General features: G+C 31.4%; 1 protein-coding gene across 12 annotated transcripts in view; it reads right to left on the reverse strand.

The window, feature by feature from the left end:
• The window catches only part of LOC125057310, a 36,599-nt gene extending 16,353 nt beyond the window's left edge, over nt 1–20,246 (reverse strand). For 8 of the 12 annotated variants that reach the window (XM_047660937.1, XM_047660934.1, XM_047660932.1 and 5 more), the window contains exons 1-15: nt 20,130–20,246; nt 17,129–17,629; nt 10,363–10,479; nt 9,765–9,896; nt 8,789–8,944; nt 8,392–8,488; nt 8,049–8,157; nt 7,807–7,909; nt 7,334–7,506; nt 6,935–7,045; nt 6,347–6,456; nt 5,864–6,021; nt 5,089–5,177; nt 4,701–4,844; nt 3,585–3,749 (exon numbers count right to left, since the gene is read on the reverse strand). In XM_047660937.1, coding sequence (XP_047516893.1) covers nt 3,585–3,749; nt 4,701–4,844; nt 5,089–5,177; nt 5,864–6,021; nt 6,347–6,456; nt 6,935–7,045; nt 7,334–7,506; nt 7,807–7,909; nt 8,049–8,157; nt 8,392–8,488; nt 8,789–8,944; nt 9,765–9,896; nt 10,363–10,479; nt 17,129–17,413 — 1,949 coding nt within the window. In that variant the 5' untranslated portion in view covers nt 17,414–17,629; nt 20,130–20,246. Of the gene's footprint in view, nt 1–3,584; nt 3,750–4,700; nt 4,845–5,088; nt 5,178–5,863; nt 6,022–6,346; nt 6,457–6,934; nt 7,046–7,333; nt 7,507–7,806; nt 7,910–8,048; nt 8,158–8,391; nt 8,489–8,788; nt 8,945–9,764; nt 9,897–10,362; nt 10,480–13,039; nt 13,179–17,128; nt 17,630–20,037 lie in introns of those variants that run through there. The other 4 variants (XM_047660930.1, XM_047660939.1, XM_047660941.1 and 1 more) reach the window with 4 other exon arrangements.
• Between the last annotated feature and the right edge of the window lie 391 nt (nt 20,247–20,637).

The following is a 20,637-nucleotide window of genomic DNA, read 5'->3' on the forward strand; positions in this document are numbered from 1 at the left end:
GCAGTACTTTATTGTTTATCCTAGCTACCGTTGTCTTGTCGACGCGGTCGAGGCACGTGATTCAATAAATTCTATATACCAAAACATTTTGCTTCGATAAGTGTTTTTTTTTGTATTAAAACTCGTACATACACTGACCTAAGTACTACAATTAAAACCTTAATTCGAAATACAGCGATGTTTATAATGCGTAACTGTAATTTAAATTCCACATTTCAAATAATTAAAATGTTAAAATGCATTTTGAAATGACATGGAAGAACAAATTGTAACATTATAAGCTCTTAGCTCCAACATTAGTTCATACCAATGAGTTAAGTTTCAAAACTAAAGTAAAATATTTAAATGATACAAATTTTTTTCAGCTTAAATGATAAATATGTACATATCTTTACATGATAAGAATTCTATATTGTGTTGAGACACGCACGATCCGAGCATTGACTTGTGATGCCAGCGAATATTTGAATAATCGCACGATTTCGCTGAGTCAAATTCCATCGTTACGTACAAGAATAATTACGATATACATTTGAGATAGGACTTGAACAGAAAAGCTTTAACAAGCATTTCTATTATAAATTTATATATTCATTAAAAATAAATCAGTTTAATTCCACTCTTCTAACTCTTTCGTCTCCTGTCAATTTGTGTTTACGCTATGATAAAAAGCGACAAATAAGTACTTTAAATAAAAACCAATTAAACTTATTTATTTTAACGTTTTTTTTTGTATGAAATTAATGGTAAAAATACTATAAAATCTAAACAACGTAAATATTTATGGAAAGATTTCCAGTTTATGGGCTCAACAACATGTTTTGTTAAGGTACCGTTATGTTAGGTTACTGCGTGTGATTAGAAAACTCTCTTATTTATAAAATATGTACGTCAAAAAAAAAAATTATATACCAAATAATGTATCGCCCGCATATTAAATGCAAATCAATATCTTCAATGATAAAATCCGCTATCTCATTGTACTTGTCCTAATTCTTTCCATTGAAACAAATCTAATCCCATTATCAATAAAGATATAAACTACGTAGTTAAAACTGCATTTTTTATAAAAAATACAAGTTAAGCCCAGTGTGGGCGCATTAGCAGACATTTTGGTTTTACTCACAGATTTTTTATAGGTTGACTTATTGCATTATCAACTGAACTCCTCTAAACAGGCGGTAAAATAAAACTGGAGATTATTATTTCAGTCTTATATTGACGTAAGAACCTACGTTATCGTTTAAAGTGGAACTAGCAAACATATTGGCATATTTGTTTTACGCTGAAGAAGGCCCTAGCTAATATCTAGTTAAGTATATATAACGTTTAACTTTATTATAAGAGTTACAATGCTTTAACATTATAATACTTTTTCATAACCCATATTATAAACTCGTGGATAAATACTATAATTTCAGTCTGTGAATTAACTCGTTATTCAAGTTTTTTCATTGAATTTAAATTATTACGGAAATGTGTTAACGTAAAGAACTGAATACGTGACTTGAATTAATTTTGCTAATTGCTTTAACGGTGTGTAAAATAATATATTTAATAAACAAAAGATCTCCACTTCCATCTGAATCACTAACAGTCTTTAGGTTCTGCAAATATATAGGAGATTTAAATTAAAAAAAACTATTTTAAAAACCATAAGAAATAGGTTAGACAACATATTCTTATAGGCGTTTGTTAGTCTTTCACTTGTCTTCCTATCTATTCATAGTAGTACATAAACAACGGTTTTGCTTAAAACAAGTAAATCATAGCGAATAAGATAAAATATCGCGCAAAAAAAACTGATTTTTCTCCTAATAAATGTAGATAAATTATAATAAAATAGTTTTAAGTAGGATTAATTAGTATGCATTAAAAGTCATACCAAGCTGATTCATATATTTCCGACAGTATCACTTCTGTATTACAAATCATATTGCAACAAACACCAAAAATAAATTTACAATAAACATTCTAACCTGTTTTATGTCAACAAAAAAAAATTTCATCACACGCGCAAATAATTGTTTAACGAACAATTGTTTAGTCTAGACACGACATGGGTGTGTTTACATCTATCGCGCGTTATGTACTAGTATTATATCGTCAATTAATCGTAAGCAGTGATGCATTGAGGTATTTAAATAGTTTTCGTTATGCAAGAGGCAACTATTTATATACTGCAATTCGGATTTAAAATTCTTATGGTTTTATTTTTTTTAACTCAATGCTTACATATTGTAAAGGTATATATGCAATTTTTTTTTAATATTGAAAACTTGGTCTATATTTTACAAGATAATTGCGACCACATTTTATTCTGTAACGTAAATTGTAAACAAAACGTAGTTAGTAATACTCCGTTTGCATCAAGACTGCGTATTATGTTTTCTTTCAATCTTAAATAAACATAAATTATTACAATAATTAATATGAATATCCTTGATCTTAAACATTAAGAGCTTTCAAACAAATTTTGAAAACCTTTAAGTTAATTTTAATAATTTAATTTAAATGTGGATAAACCATCCCATTGTTGCGTAATGAATCATCTCATCCGATAAGCGAATTGTGAACACAATTAGACATATTCATGGCCAAACAACTCTAAGCAGTTGTGTATTGAAATGTGCTACTAGAATTTAATAAGCAAAAACGGTATTCAAATGTACTTTAATAAATTTATAATTAATGAATATATATACTAGCGAAATTGACTAAAAATCGTTTAAGCAAGCGTAAGCGAAGCGTGTAGCGATATTAAACAATCTAACTATAAACACTGCACGTATACTGTGAACAATTTAATATATCTTACACCGAATTATTGTTCTACAATTAGAGATTTCAATACATCTCATTTGTCAATATCTTCTTTCTCTTAATATTACATAAATAAAATTATTACACTTAAATTTATAAAACAACCAAAGAGACAATATTTTTGATATTTCGACGAAAGTTTTTTTTAAATTTTGTTATATTTGTTGTTCATGTTGTGTCGCAATATCTACGCACTATTAACTTCCTCCGCCTGACGGTTATTAACTTATCAGTATCGTAAACAAAACTGTTAAATGAGGAAAACAAAAATTCAAGCGATACTAAAAGGAAAATAAACATTAATGATGAAAACGAGGAGCTTTTTAGCTGATAGAAAAAAAATGTATGTGGTTAATTTAATCGGTGAAAGATTTTTTCTTCATCACCAAAACTGGTTAATTACCTTGGGTTCTCGTGAATTGGTTGACAATATTTTGTGATGGGTAACAAAGTCTGTAAAGGGAGCGTTCAAGTATTACGTAACGAATTTTGGGGGGGAGGTGGTCCTTTTGTAAAACGTTACGATGCGGGGCGGGGATTGAATTATGCGTTATTTTTACGACTTTCCAGTACTTTACAACACATAATGGTAACATTTAGGTATAAAGAGTCACCAGGTGGTCACGAAACGTTTTACTACACTACAGAAAAACGTTACGTCGTGTTACATGGGGGGGGTTGTGTGTCAATAATCTCCAAAAATCTCCAAAAAAACATTGCACAGAAGACGAAAATATTCTCTAAAAAAAACCATCACTCACCGGTTAAGACTGATGAGCTGAGACTTAAGCAGTTTGAAAACGATCCTTGTATCTTCCTCCATGATGAGACCAGCCTTGGCCATATCGTTGGCCACTTCCTCACAATCATCTTTCTCTATGTCGAACTCAAATTGGATTGCTTCATTTTCCTTATGCGTGTACGACCTATACAAAGAATTTGTGTTATATTGAATAGATTTTCGTATATATGTGACAAAAGATCGTTTAACTGCTGCCTATCTTGTATAAAAATTAAAAAATCAGCTACATTTAATTCTGATTGCACGAAACATTTTTGTAACGTTTATGTTTTGTTAAAGTGTAAGGATAAAATTTAGACTCGAGACAGTTTTAAGTATGTTAAAAACTCAGAATAACTTCAAATATACAATGTTGCCTTGGGTTCTATTTCAGGCGCAACAACATTTTATTCTCTCCTTCCTGCTGATAACTTACTTCAAAAATGATCAATGAAACATACACCGGACCACATTGAACAATATTTCAAAAATTATCAACATAATATTACAACAAAAGTTTTTCAAAACACAATATTATATGAAACTCATACATTAAATAGTATAAGAAAAGGATAAGGACCTGAGTCAAAGACCTGGACCCAACATATTAAACAACCTATTTTCCTATTGAACACAGTCAAATTAAAAAAAACATGTGTACTTATATACACGCATTAGAAGTTATACTTCTTTGGCGTAACAACATAAAAATCTTATCTTTCGCCTTATTCTACGTTTGTAGAAAAAACAACACTAACAATAGAAAAAAGGTATTGAATACATTTAAAGTTTTATTATAACGCATTATCTAGAAAATAAAAATTATTTAAATATCACAAAAAATATATCTACATAATTAAAGAAATTGACTTTTTTTTTCAGGGTGTCGGTTTTTTGTGACGGTGTGCGCGCGCATCGTAAAAATTTGCTCTCATCATTTTTCCCTAACGGGCCTAGAAGTATAACTCCAGAAACAATGATATGAAAGTTCTTGAAACTAGATTTATGTTTGATTGACGTTCTAAAATAGGGTCGGTATGATTAAATCTGTTTATTAATCATGTAGGATAAGCAGCTCCAAACAGTTTTACCTTACCGTTTCTTAGGATCGATTATCTTGAGACGGAACTGTATCTTTGTGATGTCCGATGTCGTCACGAGGTCCCGACTCACAATCTCCAACCTCAGACCAATATCCTCGCCGAAGAACTCGTGGTTTAAGAGGTCTTTCACTTTGGGCCTACAAATAATAATGAGACATTTATATCACGATATTGGTTCTTAATACGCACATATACTCTAAGGTCCTAGTAGTTACGAAACGTGACGAACTTATTTTACAGAGGGCTCCTACCTACTTTTCCAAAAAATCAATGATGCAATTAAAGTATTAATAATCATTTCTAATATTAATTTAATTTGCTTGAATAAAATGAGAGATGTCAGTGTAATTAAAAAAGCATCAGTGAGAAATATTTGTGTACCTGTCAGTTTTGTTCGGTCGTATGCACTGTTCTATGATATCCCTTACTTCCGGTATGCTGACCTTCTCCAGACTTTGAGGCTTCACACCCTGAAATATTTAGGTTTATTTAGTATCTTTGTGCTTAATCTAGCAATATTCTCTGCTGTTTCTATTTTATTAGTTTTCGCATGCTTAATAAAACATTCAAACGATTTCCTCAAAGTTTGTAGATAAAAAGTTAAACAATTTAATGTTTTTAGTAATAGTACAAATATGGAAGTAAACCCATTATGGTATCCACAATCGCGTAATTTTCGTATCCCCGGCACATGGCATATGGCGTTGTCCTGCGTTCGATTTCCGGACAAATAAAAATACATTGAGAAATGTGATGAAGCAGCTTAATAAGAAATTTTATTATTTTTTAATAGGATCATAAGAAAGACGTCACAACGAGGATACGAAGATTGAAATGGAAATGTGCTGGTCATATAATAAGAGGTATAGAAAAGTGAAACAATAAGATTATATATTGGTACCCAAGAAATAAGAGAAGAAAACGAGGTAGACAGTTTCGAAGGAAGACGAAAGAAAAACCGTAACTGGGAAAATATGGACAAGGAAAGCTCATAACAGCTCAGCCTTTGCCAAAGTTGGGCAAACAGACGGGTTTTCGGTGTCACCGACTCACTAGAGACAATAGTTTAAGATTAAAATTATGTAAAATTTTCTATCTGAATAAAAGCTTATATTATTATTATTAAAAAAAATTACATTAATATAAAACTACATACCGAGACCACTTTCTTATAGATCTGCGCAGGTCCGCTACACTCGCTGTATGGGTATTCGCCCGTTGCCATCTCGAGCATGCACATCCCAAACGCGTACACGTCTACGGACTCATCGTAGTGCTCTTCGTACATCTCCGGTGCCATGAATTCTGGCGTACCTAGAATATACAACCTATAGCATGAGAAAATATTCACAAATGTTATATGATTAAAAACTACATTTCCAGAAAGCACCAAGACAAATATACCCTAGGTACATATCAGCTAAGATAGGTTTGAGTGTTTATCATTTTGAGATTACTTTTTATATGGGTTTGTATATTTAGGAATAATATTATTTGATTATGTCGTCGTTCAGCTAATGAAGACTATTATATAATTTTGTAGCGTAATCGCTATTAATTATTTATATAATAAAAATATTTGGTTATATTAAGCAATCTTTTCCCACTAAAACTAAGATAAACATTTACTATATCTTACCTATGACTGACTTGGCGAAGCTCCTATTCTTTAACGTGGCAAGTCCCAGGTCGCCGATTTTCACACTACCGGTTGTACCGGTGATAAATATGTTGTCACATTTCAGATCTCTGTAGAAAACATATTATATCTTTTTAATCTCTCAATAATCAAGAATAAGTTTGTTAAAACAATGCAATCGTTTATAAATATACAAAAAACCTATCTATATATATAACAAGTAATCGGTGTTCGTGGTGCTAGACTGAGATGGCTGGAAATATTTGTGGAAGTTCAGATGTAAACGTTGGAAAACATAAATAATAAGTAAAGAAAAATACTAAAAACGACAATTGAATTTTCCAATAAAAACTGTTCCTAGCTGGGAAATATTAGATGTCTTTTGCTTTTAGAAATAAACAATTGTCACTTGGTTGTCAAATATATAGATTCCTTCAGAAACTCATAGCAGTAGCATAAGGTCTGATCTCTTTGGTATGTTTTAAAATATATTTCTGCATCTGTAATTATAAATTTTCTCCACAAGTCATATCGACCTTCAATAACAGCCTGCATTAATAGCAAAACAGAATATTAATTAAATAATACCTGTGTATTATAGGCGGTGTTCTTGAGTGAAGAAAATTAAGCCCCTTCAATATCTGACGACACCACGACTTAAGAACTTTTGGTTTAAGACGCTTAAACCTCTTCAGATATCTGTAAAAATAGAGCACACATACTTTATATATACAAAAATAAATCAGTTTAATTGGACTCTTTTAACTACTGTTTCTATAATATTTTTATGAATATTTATTTTTAGGCATTTCAATTTAAAATTCCATTGTCCATAGATATAGCAGATATTTTTTGCTATATTATAGGTGTAATAATATATTCCTACATTCCTATTCCAAAAGCATACAATTTTTAGCCGGCAGTAGATAGAACAGAATTAAGTGATAAAAGTGGACTAAAATAATAATTATTTTGCTATTTACTCACGTTTTAAGAGTTCCCGAGACCATAAGTTCAGTGATGAGCACAATGTTCTTCTTCTTAGCGACGATGCCTTCCCAATAATTGTAGAAGCGTACAATGTTAGGGTGCTGTAGTTTTTTCAACATATCAGCCTCTTCGCGAAACCGAAGACGCTCCGTTTTATTTAACTTTTTCTCCTAAAAAATTTATGCGTTTTAATATAAGAGACTATACGCCGTCCCTAGACCAACTGAAAGTATTAATTAACATTATATTTCAAGTTCAATTTACTGGACACTAATACTTTAATCGATGTTTTCTTGAATTTTGTAGTAAAAGCTCGCACGTGTGTGTTTGTACGTGTACGTATACGACAGCGGTATGCTACAGACAGAGAGACCATACAAGAACATTCGCTAATATTGAGACAATTCAATAAACCAATGTATACAATACAATTCGACGTGATTCTTTTGAGTTATTATATAAAAACTTACAAGCAACTCGCACCAGGCCACGGCGACTCCGGTTTGCGTGTCCAGCCCGTGATAGACCGTTTTAAAGGATCCACGACCCACCTCTTTGTCGTACTTGAAAAACCTGTTCATTAAAAAAATATGTTGGTATTGAATTAAAATCTATTTTTATTAAATTTCAAACAGAAAATCGATGTTGATTATGTTTTACTGAAATTTGTCTTATGATAAAATATATATGTCTATTAAATAACAATATTAACCTGCCACAGGGCGAGACACCAATCGGTTCTTCCTCATCCTCCTTATCGGCCTTATCTTGGTCTTTATCCTCCAGTTTATCTAACTCGTAGATAGGATCGTAGACTATACCTAAACAAAAATTCAATATGTTTTTGGTGTTTCCTCTCATAAATTAATTTAAACTGAGATATGTTTTTCGGATACATTATTAACACAAATATTAATTATTATAAAGCTAACAGAAACTGGAAAAGAAATGAAATTTAAATAATTAGAGAGTGCAGAGAGTGGCCTTATCATAAACGATCACTTCCAGACCACATTTGGTATAATAACCCTACATTCATATCTATATATCTTTACCGTTCTGTTGCTTTTGTGATTGTTCTGTACCGGGTTCATCATCAGGTTTATCAGTGGCGGAGGCAGCTATGATGTTATTCTCTTCTATGTTTTCTTCCTGTAAGAATAAAAATTAATTATATTAACCGACTTTTATTTATTCCATTACCCTCCAGACCACATAACAATATTAATATGAACACCATGATTACTCCTAATAATAGCTGTCTAGTTACATATGTACCGTAAAATATATCTTTCTGAGTCCGTAATTATGTTCAGTGAATCGATCTCTGAATCGCTCTTCCAAGGCAACATCATCAAGTCGATAAATAATTAAAAATGAATTATTTTTTTAATAAACTCCCATATTAATCTCTTTCTATTGACTCTATGTAGACAAGTGAAAAGTACTCACCAAATCCTGCTCTGATATAAAAGCATCATCCTCCAACCTGGCGACCAGTTTGTTTCCGCTATCATCCAATTCAGGATCACACAAGGCACCCTGACCTGAGCTGCGACGTCGATACCCTCCAACTCCCACACCCACTCCTACAACCGGTTGACTAGCCTGAAAAAAGATTACGGCTGCTATATTCACAAAAACACAGAAAAGATTATCTTAATATATATAAATTACGTGTCACGTTGTTTGTCCGCTATGGACTCCCTAAACTACTGAACTGATTTCAATCAAATTTGCACACCGTGCGGTTTGATCTTACTTAAAAGATAGCATAGCTTAAATCTCAATTTATACCCGCAATATTATTTTATTGCAAATAATATGATAATCACAATTCTAACAGATGGCGCTGTGTTGAAAGTACCAACGTTTCACATAAGCTACAATTTAATGGCATTACCACCAAAAAAGCATGGTGGTCCCCATGACTGGTGTTCTCCTACCATTTCCCTCGAATAGTTTGCTATTATGTTTGCAAACAAAACCCTTAGCCACAACAACGCTTGGCCGGTCTGCTAGTAGCAGAATAAATATTTGTATGGACAAACATCAGCAGCGCTTTATATGCGCATTTCAAAAATAAAACTTGTAAGCTTTCGAAATTTATACAAATGGTATGGAAAAAATTTACTGCTAATATAAATCCTGCTCAGCAACAAAAAGTTTTAATATCAGTAAATACAATTGTTTTAATGATAAAGGATCTTAAAACCTTTGTCGCACATTACTTTAGAATGTGTGGTCCTTAGTACCTTCGTGTCTATTAAAAAAAAAATTTCAAGTTCTCTAACTATTTGGGTTCGGTTGCATGTTTATGAATTAGACCGGCACTTTATACTATTTTGAATTGTATCTCTTACGGCTTTCTTTAATTGTTAATTACATTGTAATAATTCAAGTAATTGATAATATAAGCGTTACTTACGACGCTGGTGGTAAGCGAGTTGAGCATATCAAAAGTATTACTCTGTTGGGTATGTATGATCGCAAGTGCATTGTACGGCCTCGGACCCAAAACGGGTGTCTTCATAACCCCTACCTCGCTGCCCACCACCACCTGGAACACATTCAAATATTATTAATTACTTCTACTATAAATTATTTAAGTGACCTGCTTTTTGGTACCATTGAGACCTTTAAATTTGTAGGGGGATTATTGCTTAATCTTTATAGAGAAGAAAATATCAGCCTACTGTGCCGGATGTACGCGTCAATAGGGAAGCGTTCAAGTATTACGTAACGCAATTTTTGGAGATTATTTACCCCCCCCCCCCCCCATGTAACTCGCCGTAACGTTTTTCACTACCCAAGTACAGTACTGTACTCGGGTATAGTAAACCGTTTCGTGACCACCTAGTGACTCTTCAGTTACTATTATGTGGTGTAAGTAGAAAAAAATATTAACAATAACGCGTAATTTAATCCCCGCCCCGCATCGTAACGTTTTACAAAAGGAAAAATACGTTACATAATATTTGAACGGTCCCAAAGCCAAATTTTTATAATAGAAAAATTTTCCGTACCTTAAAAGTTTTCTCCTTGACATGCACAGTCTTTTCCTTCGCCGGTAACACGGATGAGTCGAGGTGGTGGCCCTGCTGTGAGATTTGATGCCCGTGGCCGTGGAGACCTGATGTCATCTATAAATACAAAACTATAAGAGAATATTCTACTAATTAATTCCCAACATTAGGGGAAGACTTAATTCGTTTAATGTGTGTATAAAATCCCGTAACTTTTTGCCGCTTTTGTACATAATCTTTACCTCATTAAAGGATTTTTTTGTATCTTTAGTTGATTATTTAATTGCTTTTCGGTTTATTCTTATATGTAGTATGTTTTAGGTAGTAATTTTTTTGCGAAACCGGAATCTTCGACTTAAGCATTATGAATCAACTAAACCCGCATTATATATATATTATGCATTCTAAATATTCTTTAGATAATATTTCTTGTAACTTAAAAATACAATCTCAACAACTTGCGAGTAAAAAAAATTGCAAAACTAGCATAATATCTTGATATCTCTATATCTTTTGGTTTTACTAGAACAAACACATTAAGTTTACCAAGTCTATGTATTAAATCTGAGTAACTTCATAGGATATGTCACTAGGTCAGATTGTAAGAGGCAATTGACCTCAGGTACAAGTATTTAAGGCCGTATGACATCTTTCATTAACCTCTTGCTGTAAACTTTTACATGCCTAAGATTTTTAATAATTTAATAATCACTTATATGCAGCATAGTTTATGCAGTTGTTTATTTATATAAAAATATGATAATTATGGGAAAACGTAAACAATTACTAAGTTCAGTCACATTGGACATAATAAGCAGGATAATTATATGCAGTCTGTTAACGTTTCGAGTGCTTTCAGAAATCCTGGCAAATGAGAAACACGCAGTTAATGTCAAATTCGCGTTTCTATCCGTTAATTTTTTTTAATGTGTTTACTCGGGTAAACGAAGACAATAGTAGTTGTAGGTATTGGTATTGTAAATCTTATCTTTATTCTTCGTAAGAAGAAATCAACAAATAATCATCAATAAAAGCACAAATGCCGAATGTTAAAAGATTGTGCATTGCTCGACGATATATCGAGAGACAAAAGTTGTATACGTAAGAGATTAAATTGTAAACACAGTTGACCTTTATCAGATCGAAACATGATATGGCAGTTACTAAGTGAAATCTTTAAAATTACCTAATAAAAATTGTAAATTATCACCCTGCATTAAATCTAAAATATATATAGGGATTTTTCGCTTATTATATAACATAAAATAGTTTTTACAATTCAAATCCTAGACATATTTGTGCCATACAATAACTTTTTAATGTAATAGTGTTAATTCTGATTATTACAAATTGAACTTAAATTTGTAGAGTAGTAAAATAAATAACCTTAAATTAAATAAGACTATATAATATAATCTATAAAAGTTCAAGTAAAAGGTTAAAAAAACGTATTATGAATAAATTCTTGTACCTAAGTTAGAATATTATTATCGACTAATTGGAATTGTATCCAAATTATTTTCTTAACTAGACTCGTCTGAGAGCTAACGATAGCATTGAATCATAAATTTTTCCATCTATAAAGTATGCGCTACACGGTATGAAACGGCGGTTTGAAACTTAGGTTTCAAACCGTGTGGATAGTTGTTTTATGCCAAATTTCGTTTAACCTTGGTATGCCCTTGGCAGCACGCTTTGCGTTGCAAACCGCGACCAAAACCGTTGGTTTGAAACCGTCTAGCCACTTGTTTAAAACCACGCGTTCGGCAGTCGTGCTGCGGCGGCCAGGGTATACGCACGCGACGACGACATTCTGCACAATGGCACAAGAAGCAAATGAACGTGAAGTTATCACCGAATTGCTCGAATTATACAGAGAATTGCCATGTCTTTGGGATAGGGATGTGAAAAAAAAATCGATTTTCTACGCGATTTTTATATTTAAAATAATCTATTATTGTTATAATTGAAAATCAATCATAGTCGATTTTTTATCTGCCACCTCCCGACATTATGTCTGGTATTTTATAACCCGGACCTCGAACTATTAGGGATATTCGATATGTACAACGATGTTTACAATGCGATACATTGAATCCGATTCTTTGAAGAAGTATTGTTTTTTTGTAAAACGTCGAAAGGATGATAAAACTATATTAACTTAAAAGTAAAATAAATTTATTCAGCAGCACAAGACTACATACAATTAAAAATACAACAAAAATACTGCAATGTGCTACTGAAAAGGCATACACTCAGCATTTATCAAATTTCACCTAAAATCTATCAAAACGAGATTTAGTTAATTTCGATTTTGATTATTCTTAAACGTTAATTTGTGTTTATATTTTCTATTGTTTACTATTAATTAAAAAAACCATGAAAAATAAAAAATTTAGGGTGTTTATTTTGAAATTGATTCAAAAATTAGGAAAAAATCGATTAATAAAAAAAAATCGATTATGATTTTTTACGCAGAATGTCACATCCCTACGAAGACGTCTTATCAGCGCAACGTTATTTTGGACACTGTTGGTTTTAAACCGTGTAGCCGAAAAGCGCAACTCGCTTTTATTTCGTTTCAAACCGCCGTTTCATACCGTGTAGCACATGCTTAAATCACGTACGTATTCTATTTTTAAAACAAACATCGTAAAGGGAAAACTATAAGACGTACAAACCAACTGTCAACAATCCTTCACAAACACTTATCACTATATTCACATAACACATTGTTTCCTATACAATTCATTTTAAAAACAAACAAAAAACAAATGGAACAAAAAAAACGCGCGAGTCCTTAAAGTAGCAACGTTTGAGTGACACTAGTCCATTCATAACAAGTGTGCGATAAAGGTTCAAAACGCATCTCTCTCTTAGGCTGTTTACATACATATTTTTTTATACCACAATGCAGGAGTGTCATAAAGTTTTCAGTGTCAATGTATGTATATCTCGGTGTGTGGCATGTTATGTCTTATAGAAATCGGCTTTGGTGTTTGTGATATTCTTATTTATAAAAAAAAAAATATATTTGATTCGAAGGCCAGATTTATACACTCACTTATACGTTTTTTTACGGAAAATATTTGGGCAATATTTTGCGGTTTATAATACGACACTTAGTCATTAACACTTAGACAATTACTAATACATTCAAATGATTCGACTAATTCAACAAACCGACTATTAATTATTCGCAACGTATTACTATTCAGCTATTCACCTAATACAACATATTTGCATACACGTCTCTGGGGAATATAATTGAGTAGTTCAATAGATCTTCAATGAGTTCATTAATTAAAATAAATAATAGTCGGACTCGATTTTAACCCACGTTTAACGGACATATTTAATTCAAACTTTGCGCACCTGTCAAAGATCGATGACAATGCAATAATCCGAAAAAAAAAATGAAAAAAATTTAACTAAAAAATAAATAATAGTTTAAAAAAACTAAAAAACACGCTTTTGAAGCACATCAAACTAAAAAGTGAAAAATAATTCCTAATTTAGGCTGAAATGGTAATGAACAAAAAATACTGGTATTATTGTGAAAAAGCGTGGGTTGCTCTATAGACGAAAAATATGGCACAGTGCGCCTATTTGAGAATTATTTTTCACTTTTTTTTTCGGATTATTGCATTGTCATCGATCTTTGACAGGTGCGCAAAGTTTGAATTAAATATGTCCGTTAAACGTGGGTCAAAATCGAGTCCGAAGGAGTCGGTTACATGCATACATACATACATACAGGTGAAGCTAATATAAAGCGTGTAATAATTCTAAGGTTATTTATAAAATATTTAAAAACATCACAAAAAACAATAAATTTCTGATGTTTAGAAACCGCTTTTAAGTAGCTTGTACTTGAAAAGCAAGCAAACATTATTGACCCTTGACATTTGTTTTTATAACAAATTACTTTTTTTATAATATATAAAGATATCGAGCTTGAAAATTTATTTATTTACACTTCGTTACTTTATACGAAAACATACATATAAAAAAGCAGGTTACATAAGTTATTACGCAATGGGCGGCCTTATCGCTAACAAGCGATTTCTTCCAGGCAACCCTAAAATGGATCAATACAAAAAGAAGCACCTACAGAGGGTAAAGAACAAGAACAATGTTAGTTAGATCCGTCTAATTATATTATGTAATATTATATTTTACGAAATATTTTCCATAATCAGTACGTGGCGTGCACAAAAACGCCTAGTTATTAAACAGCCTAATAACCGCAATACCCAAAGTGAGTGTGACGATGACGGCACAATCTTTACCAAGAATGGATCGTGATAAGAGTACAGTCGCTGTGATGTAACGGCATTCCGACAGAAAAGGTCGACGCTATCATATGGTGTTCAAGTAATTAAAAACTTTATCAAAACAATGATACTATAAATATCGCGAAAGGCCCCTCAGATAACGTGCGTGGTATATTGTGGTTGTTCTTTTAAATTCACACTACGTTGAACTTTGAGACAGCGGCTCCACGATTTTTTGTCTGGTATTGCTGTTCGTATGTTATACTAGATGTCTGTCTATTAAATTACCATCTAACAAATTGGAATTTGTGCCTTAGTTTTTGGAACAATAATGTCTCCTATTCCTCGTTGTTGTTGCCAAATCTGTGCTATAACAAATTTTAATAAAAGGATATAGACTTAAGCTAATGGGTTTGCAAAGAGGTCTTAAAATTTTCTACTACGCAATGTCCATTACCCATACGAGTTCTAACCGGCACTAAACACGTGTAATTCACGTGCCTTGGTTCAAGGTTGCTAATGAAATAGAACTGCAGATAGCACCTATTATAAATATTGGGAAATCTTCGGAAAATAGTTTGTATGGAAGGGAATGAATATTTTTAACATTTTCCTTTCAACCCTACAAATATATTAAGTAAAAAGTACTCTGTGCTTTTATAATCTATTTACAATATATATCGATTTTAATTATTATAAATAATAATGTATTAATCATCAAGACATATTATAATAAAAAAATCTACTGATTAAATTAAGATGTAATTCATCATTTGCCTTGAACCGAGTCGATTTTAGTGCTTGAGATAAAAATAAAGACAACATAAAACCGATACTAAAATAAGTCTGTTTTAAATATGCAATTAAATATATTCATAGTTGAACCGTTAACCGACAAAAATTGAACTACGCAGTATTTGGTCTATATTTTTTAGTTTTAGGTAAGTACTGCATACATTTTTTCGATATTTTATACCCTAACAAAACTGTTCAGGCAAATATTCTGGGAAACTTAAATCAATATGTGCATCGGTTGCATCAGTCTACTTTATCATTACCGAAAGATCTATGTAATCACCTATTACTAATGTCGACGAACAATATCAATACATTGGCATCATCCAATCGGTATGACGAAAAATAGCTATGAAAACGTTCTATCTCTCATTTCTTTACTTTGCAGAAACAAGACCGTTCGAGTATGGTATTTTTTCCGTTTATTAGCGATTATGCGAATACTAAGAACTTTCTTTTTCAAATAATGAATTTCTCAATACCAAATTTTAATGGACCGGAAAAACACTTTCATGGTAAACAGGAAAACTTTGGACAAATGATTTCAAGCAAACATTTGGACAAAATTTTCATTTTTACTGAATTTTTGAATAATTTGGGACAGAAAAATTGAATTAAGTTACCAAAGTACATCCCAAACAATATATTATGTATAAGACAATTTTTTTTAACTTTCCCTGCTCAAGGCTTAGTTCGTAGAATGTGTCTATTTATAGTCTGAACAGTAAATACGTAGTATCAAAGTTAGATACAGGTTAAATAATAAACTGCAGTGCGATTTTAACAAAAGGTGGAAGTTTATTACCACACTTACATAAAAAGTTTAGAACAACTTATTGTCCCTTTATTTCTACAGGGTTTATACCCATACACTAGATACATCTGGCCATTTTCATAGAAGCTAGCCCAAGCTGAAGCAGCCCGCGATTTATATTACAGCTAGGCTAGCGCTAGCAGAAAATAGCAGACTAAAATCAAATATTTTACAGATATGCTGATCATTGATAGGCATTACTATCATTTATAAGAAAATATATTATATAATTTTTTTCCTGAAAAAACCGATTAAGATTGTAAGAGTGAAGACTTTATCTTTGCTAATATAAAGAGGAAAGGCTTTTATTTTTATATGATCAAAATCTAATGGATCAATTTGAAAAAATATTTCACCGTTAGAATGCTACATTATCTCTAAGTATTTATTTTCAAAATATTAAAAAAAACAAATCAGCAGCCGGGCGAAACCGGGAGTCTTAGAGGCCTGAAGTAGTAGTAATATGACAAAAATATAAAATTAGATATAAAAACTCAGTAGGAAAAGTAATTTGTCCCCTTTGTTCGTAAAATATGATAGCATATCAGACAGAGGAAATGCATGTTTTAAACACTACTTTTTTGATAATTGGATTCTTTCTAGGAATCACACAACTAAACTCGTAATTCTTTTAAAACAAGGCATAAATAGTGATATCCGTTAGATATGAAAATAAAATACGTAAATACATTTCAAATTTTAATGCATTTCTTATTATGCATATATCGCGATACGCGCAATTACTCCTATAAAATAAAAATGTTCCAAGTTCTTATTATTTTGTCTTCATTAATTATTAAGGTGCATAACTTTTATTTTACGATTTTAACGAAAGCTATTTCCATATTATATTATTTTTAATTACATTAAAAATACTAACCTGTCCATATCGTGATGACGTTAAATGCACATTCCGATTCTTTAACGGAAACTCCGGTCTCTTTCCCAGGCCATAACCACTCTTCTGCATAAACTTTTTAGGCCTGTCCAGCCGCTCGGTGGAGCCCGATTCCTCCTCATCGCGTTTGGAGGTCGACGGTATCCCTCGATAAGCCCCACGTGTCCCTCTGATCGTCTTCTCTGGGCTCTTATCCTGTTTCCTGGCTATAAGGTTGTCCTTCCTCTGTTTGTTTCGTAACGACACATTGCTCGACATATTGTCCATCCCCCATTAGACACATTAAATAAATTGTATAAAACGCAACTCAAACATTAATAAATAGCTAAATACACTAATATTGATTGTATAATAAATAAATTAAATCCGTCTTTTTATTCTCTCTCTTGTTGGCATCTTTCTCTAGCAACCCCGAAACTAAACTATCAGTACTATACTAGGTAAACAGTCTTCAATAAATTTGGAAATTGCAGGATTCAAGATCTGTAACAAAAATATATTAAATTTTAAATGCAAACTATGGAAACACAATGTCAAGTGACTCGAAAAGTAATGTAGAATTATTGACTAGTGACAAAATTACTGGTGATAAGTTGCCTGCTACATAGCCCACTAAGTGTCAAAACTTTCCCGTGCTATGAAAACTTTTATTTATTTGGACCGTTTACAACAATGCTATTAAGTAATATATTTTATAAGACATGTCCTGTAGTACTATAAGTTGATATTAAAAGCTAACTTAGCATAAACAATGTAATGTGTGACCTTGTAATAATCTACTTCATTAAAAGGGCAAAGGCCTCATTTAATTTAATCAACCACTTAATGCAAGAATAATTGTTTACTTTTATCTAATACAAATTCCAATACTGATTCACTAATTACCTCATTAATCATATTAAAGGCCTCTATCTATGTCTGTAAAATTTTGCTACATATAGCTTGAAATTAATTATTGCATGTACGAAAGAAGGCCAGTAAATTAATCCTTATATATTTATCAGCACATATTCCAGGTACTGTAATTGATTTTGGAGAACAGAAGGCTGATCATTAACTTGACTCTAAATAAAAATAATGAAATAGATCCAAAAAATTGTCTGTCCAAAACTTCCCACATATTCAATATTTAAGTAAAAAAGTCTAATATCATTACACCCATTTAATAAAATTATACGATATCTTTATAATGAATTAATTACTAAAGCCAATGAGTACATAACTTATCTAATTCTGAATTTATTGCGTGTTTTGGATTTAATTTGGTAACACATTTTTTAATCTAATTCTACTAGACCACACTAATCAGCAATGATATTAAATGATTACATTTAAATTTCAAGGAAAAAAAGTAGTCAACTGCACTAAATTCTTTCCTAAAAATTTGGCAAAATGCCAAAGCACAGAACTTCACATGATAGGATGCAGATTTATGCTGACAATTACTGAATAATCTAATCTTTACCATATTTCAAGTAAATAATGTTTGTTAAGTTTTTCTAACTTTTAAGTACATATCCTTATAAATATAACAACATCCTAACTGGTTTATAAAATGTAGATTGATCTATATTTAGCTCTTGAAATCTAAACTGCTATGTAATACAATACATTCAATTAATACACCTAATTATGTACATACTATTATAAACTACATATATTCTTGAGTCTGATACGGACCAATTAATTATATTTAGTTTCAAAGTATCAGTAAGAGTTAAGATATGGCAAGCCATAAGTATAAATCATTTAATAAGAGTTTGATTTTGTGTAGGCCATAAAGCTTTTTTATCCGTGATTACACTTATATTTGCAAAATGAAAACAGTAAACATTGGTTGGATAATTTATGCACGGAAATAGTGTTATCATTCAATCAGGCCTCTAGTTGCCATTTGATTGTTATCAATCAAATCATCATCCACTTTAGCCAGCAATAAGCTATTGCTAAATTTAGCTCAGCCATCAGGAAATAACAAATATTAAGTCATGCAAGAAACAGTTTGGTTTAAGATTAGAAAATGTTTAGCCATAGTATAACAGATTTGATTTACTATAAACTGTTTACTTTTTTTAATTTTAACATAGATTGAGCAAAGTGAATTATGTAGGATATGTTTAGTTATTCTTTACTCCAAGAACTATAATTAAATTTTTTTTAATTGAAATGCTTAGTGAATTAGTGAAATTTTATTTAATTGCTACTTCAAGCTTACTCATTTATAGCATTTCATTAAGTGCTTCATTTGTCACATATACCCTAAATTCAATCAATTTAAAAGATAACTGATGATTTTTAGATTGATGATAATTGTAAGTATATATATTTTGCTTATTTGATGAGAACTAACAGTAGCAAATATTAAAATGATTGGAGTCAGTAAATTGAAAGATTATATATACAAAGCATGTATGTGCTCTCAATTGGCCTCCTTTGTGTAACATTTAGACGTTATTTACAAATCAAATCACGAAAACAGATGATGCACGTCTGACGTCTTTAATTTGATTATTGATACGACATGGGTCTGAAGACTGTGCCAAGGCAAAGATGTTCAAGAGGTCAGCATTCCACATTTTTCACATATGTATTAATAAAAACTATACCTCCTAATACACCGATAATTATATTTACTCGCCGGCAGAGCGATCCAGTGCGTAAGAAAACACGAGCGATGGTCACGAATATCTCTTGGTCACGGCAATTTTTCAGCATTGGCACTTACACTTTAAGTATTTATGCACTGATACAATGAGACTTTCATGCATTAGGCGTTTTATTGCAAAACGAATGGCGCATAGTTAAATCAAGCTGAATAAATAAAGTAAAAATTGCATTGACAGGACGTCAGAAACAAGTTCAAAATTTTATGTAAAGTATGAGTTTTATACCTTCGTTTCCTCATCATCGTTAGTAAATACTTTTAGATTATCTTGCAAACGTTATTTCTACCAGATGAGTATTGGAGTCTATAAATACTTACAAATAAAATCTGGAATCACACCATTGTTTTTTCATCTGCACAAATTTTTTTTTCTGCACAATCAGTAAATCGGGGTTGCTATTTTTTAATTTTAAAAGTACTTTGTTAAATGGAAAGTGGGTCATAGAAAACTATTATTTGTCAAAAATTAGATTATTTTTATTATTAGTTTCATGGGATTTTTATTCTTAGATGGAATTATTACAAACTAAGATTACATTACTAAGATTTATCAATATATGAAACTTGGAACCAGAGCCGAATATTTTGTGTAGGCATAATTTGTACTTCTAAAATTAAACATATAGTAATGATTTTTTATTCTTAGATTATCTTTTTACCCATAATACCCTGAAATCATACAAACATAAAGCTTACTCGATAATTATTATCCACTATTATGGCAACTGAGTTAACTATTGCAACACAATAGCCTCATTTCAGTCTATTTTCCATTTCACGCATATGATTATAGATTACTGATATAAAAATAAAAAAATTGTCAAAA

The sequence above is a fragment of the Pieris napi genome, chromosome 16 (assembly GCF_905475465.1).
Source record: "Pieris napi chromosome 16, ilPieNapi1.2, whole genome shotgun sequence".
Classification (NCBI taxonomy): domain Eukaryota; kingdom Metazoa; phylum Arthropoda; class Insecta; order Lepidoptera; family Pieridae; genus Pieris; species Pieris napi.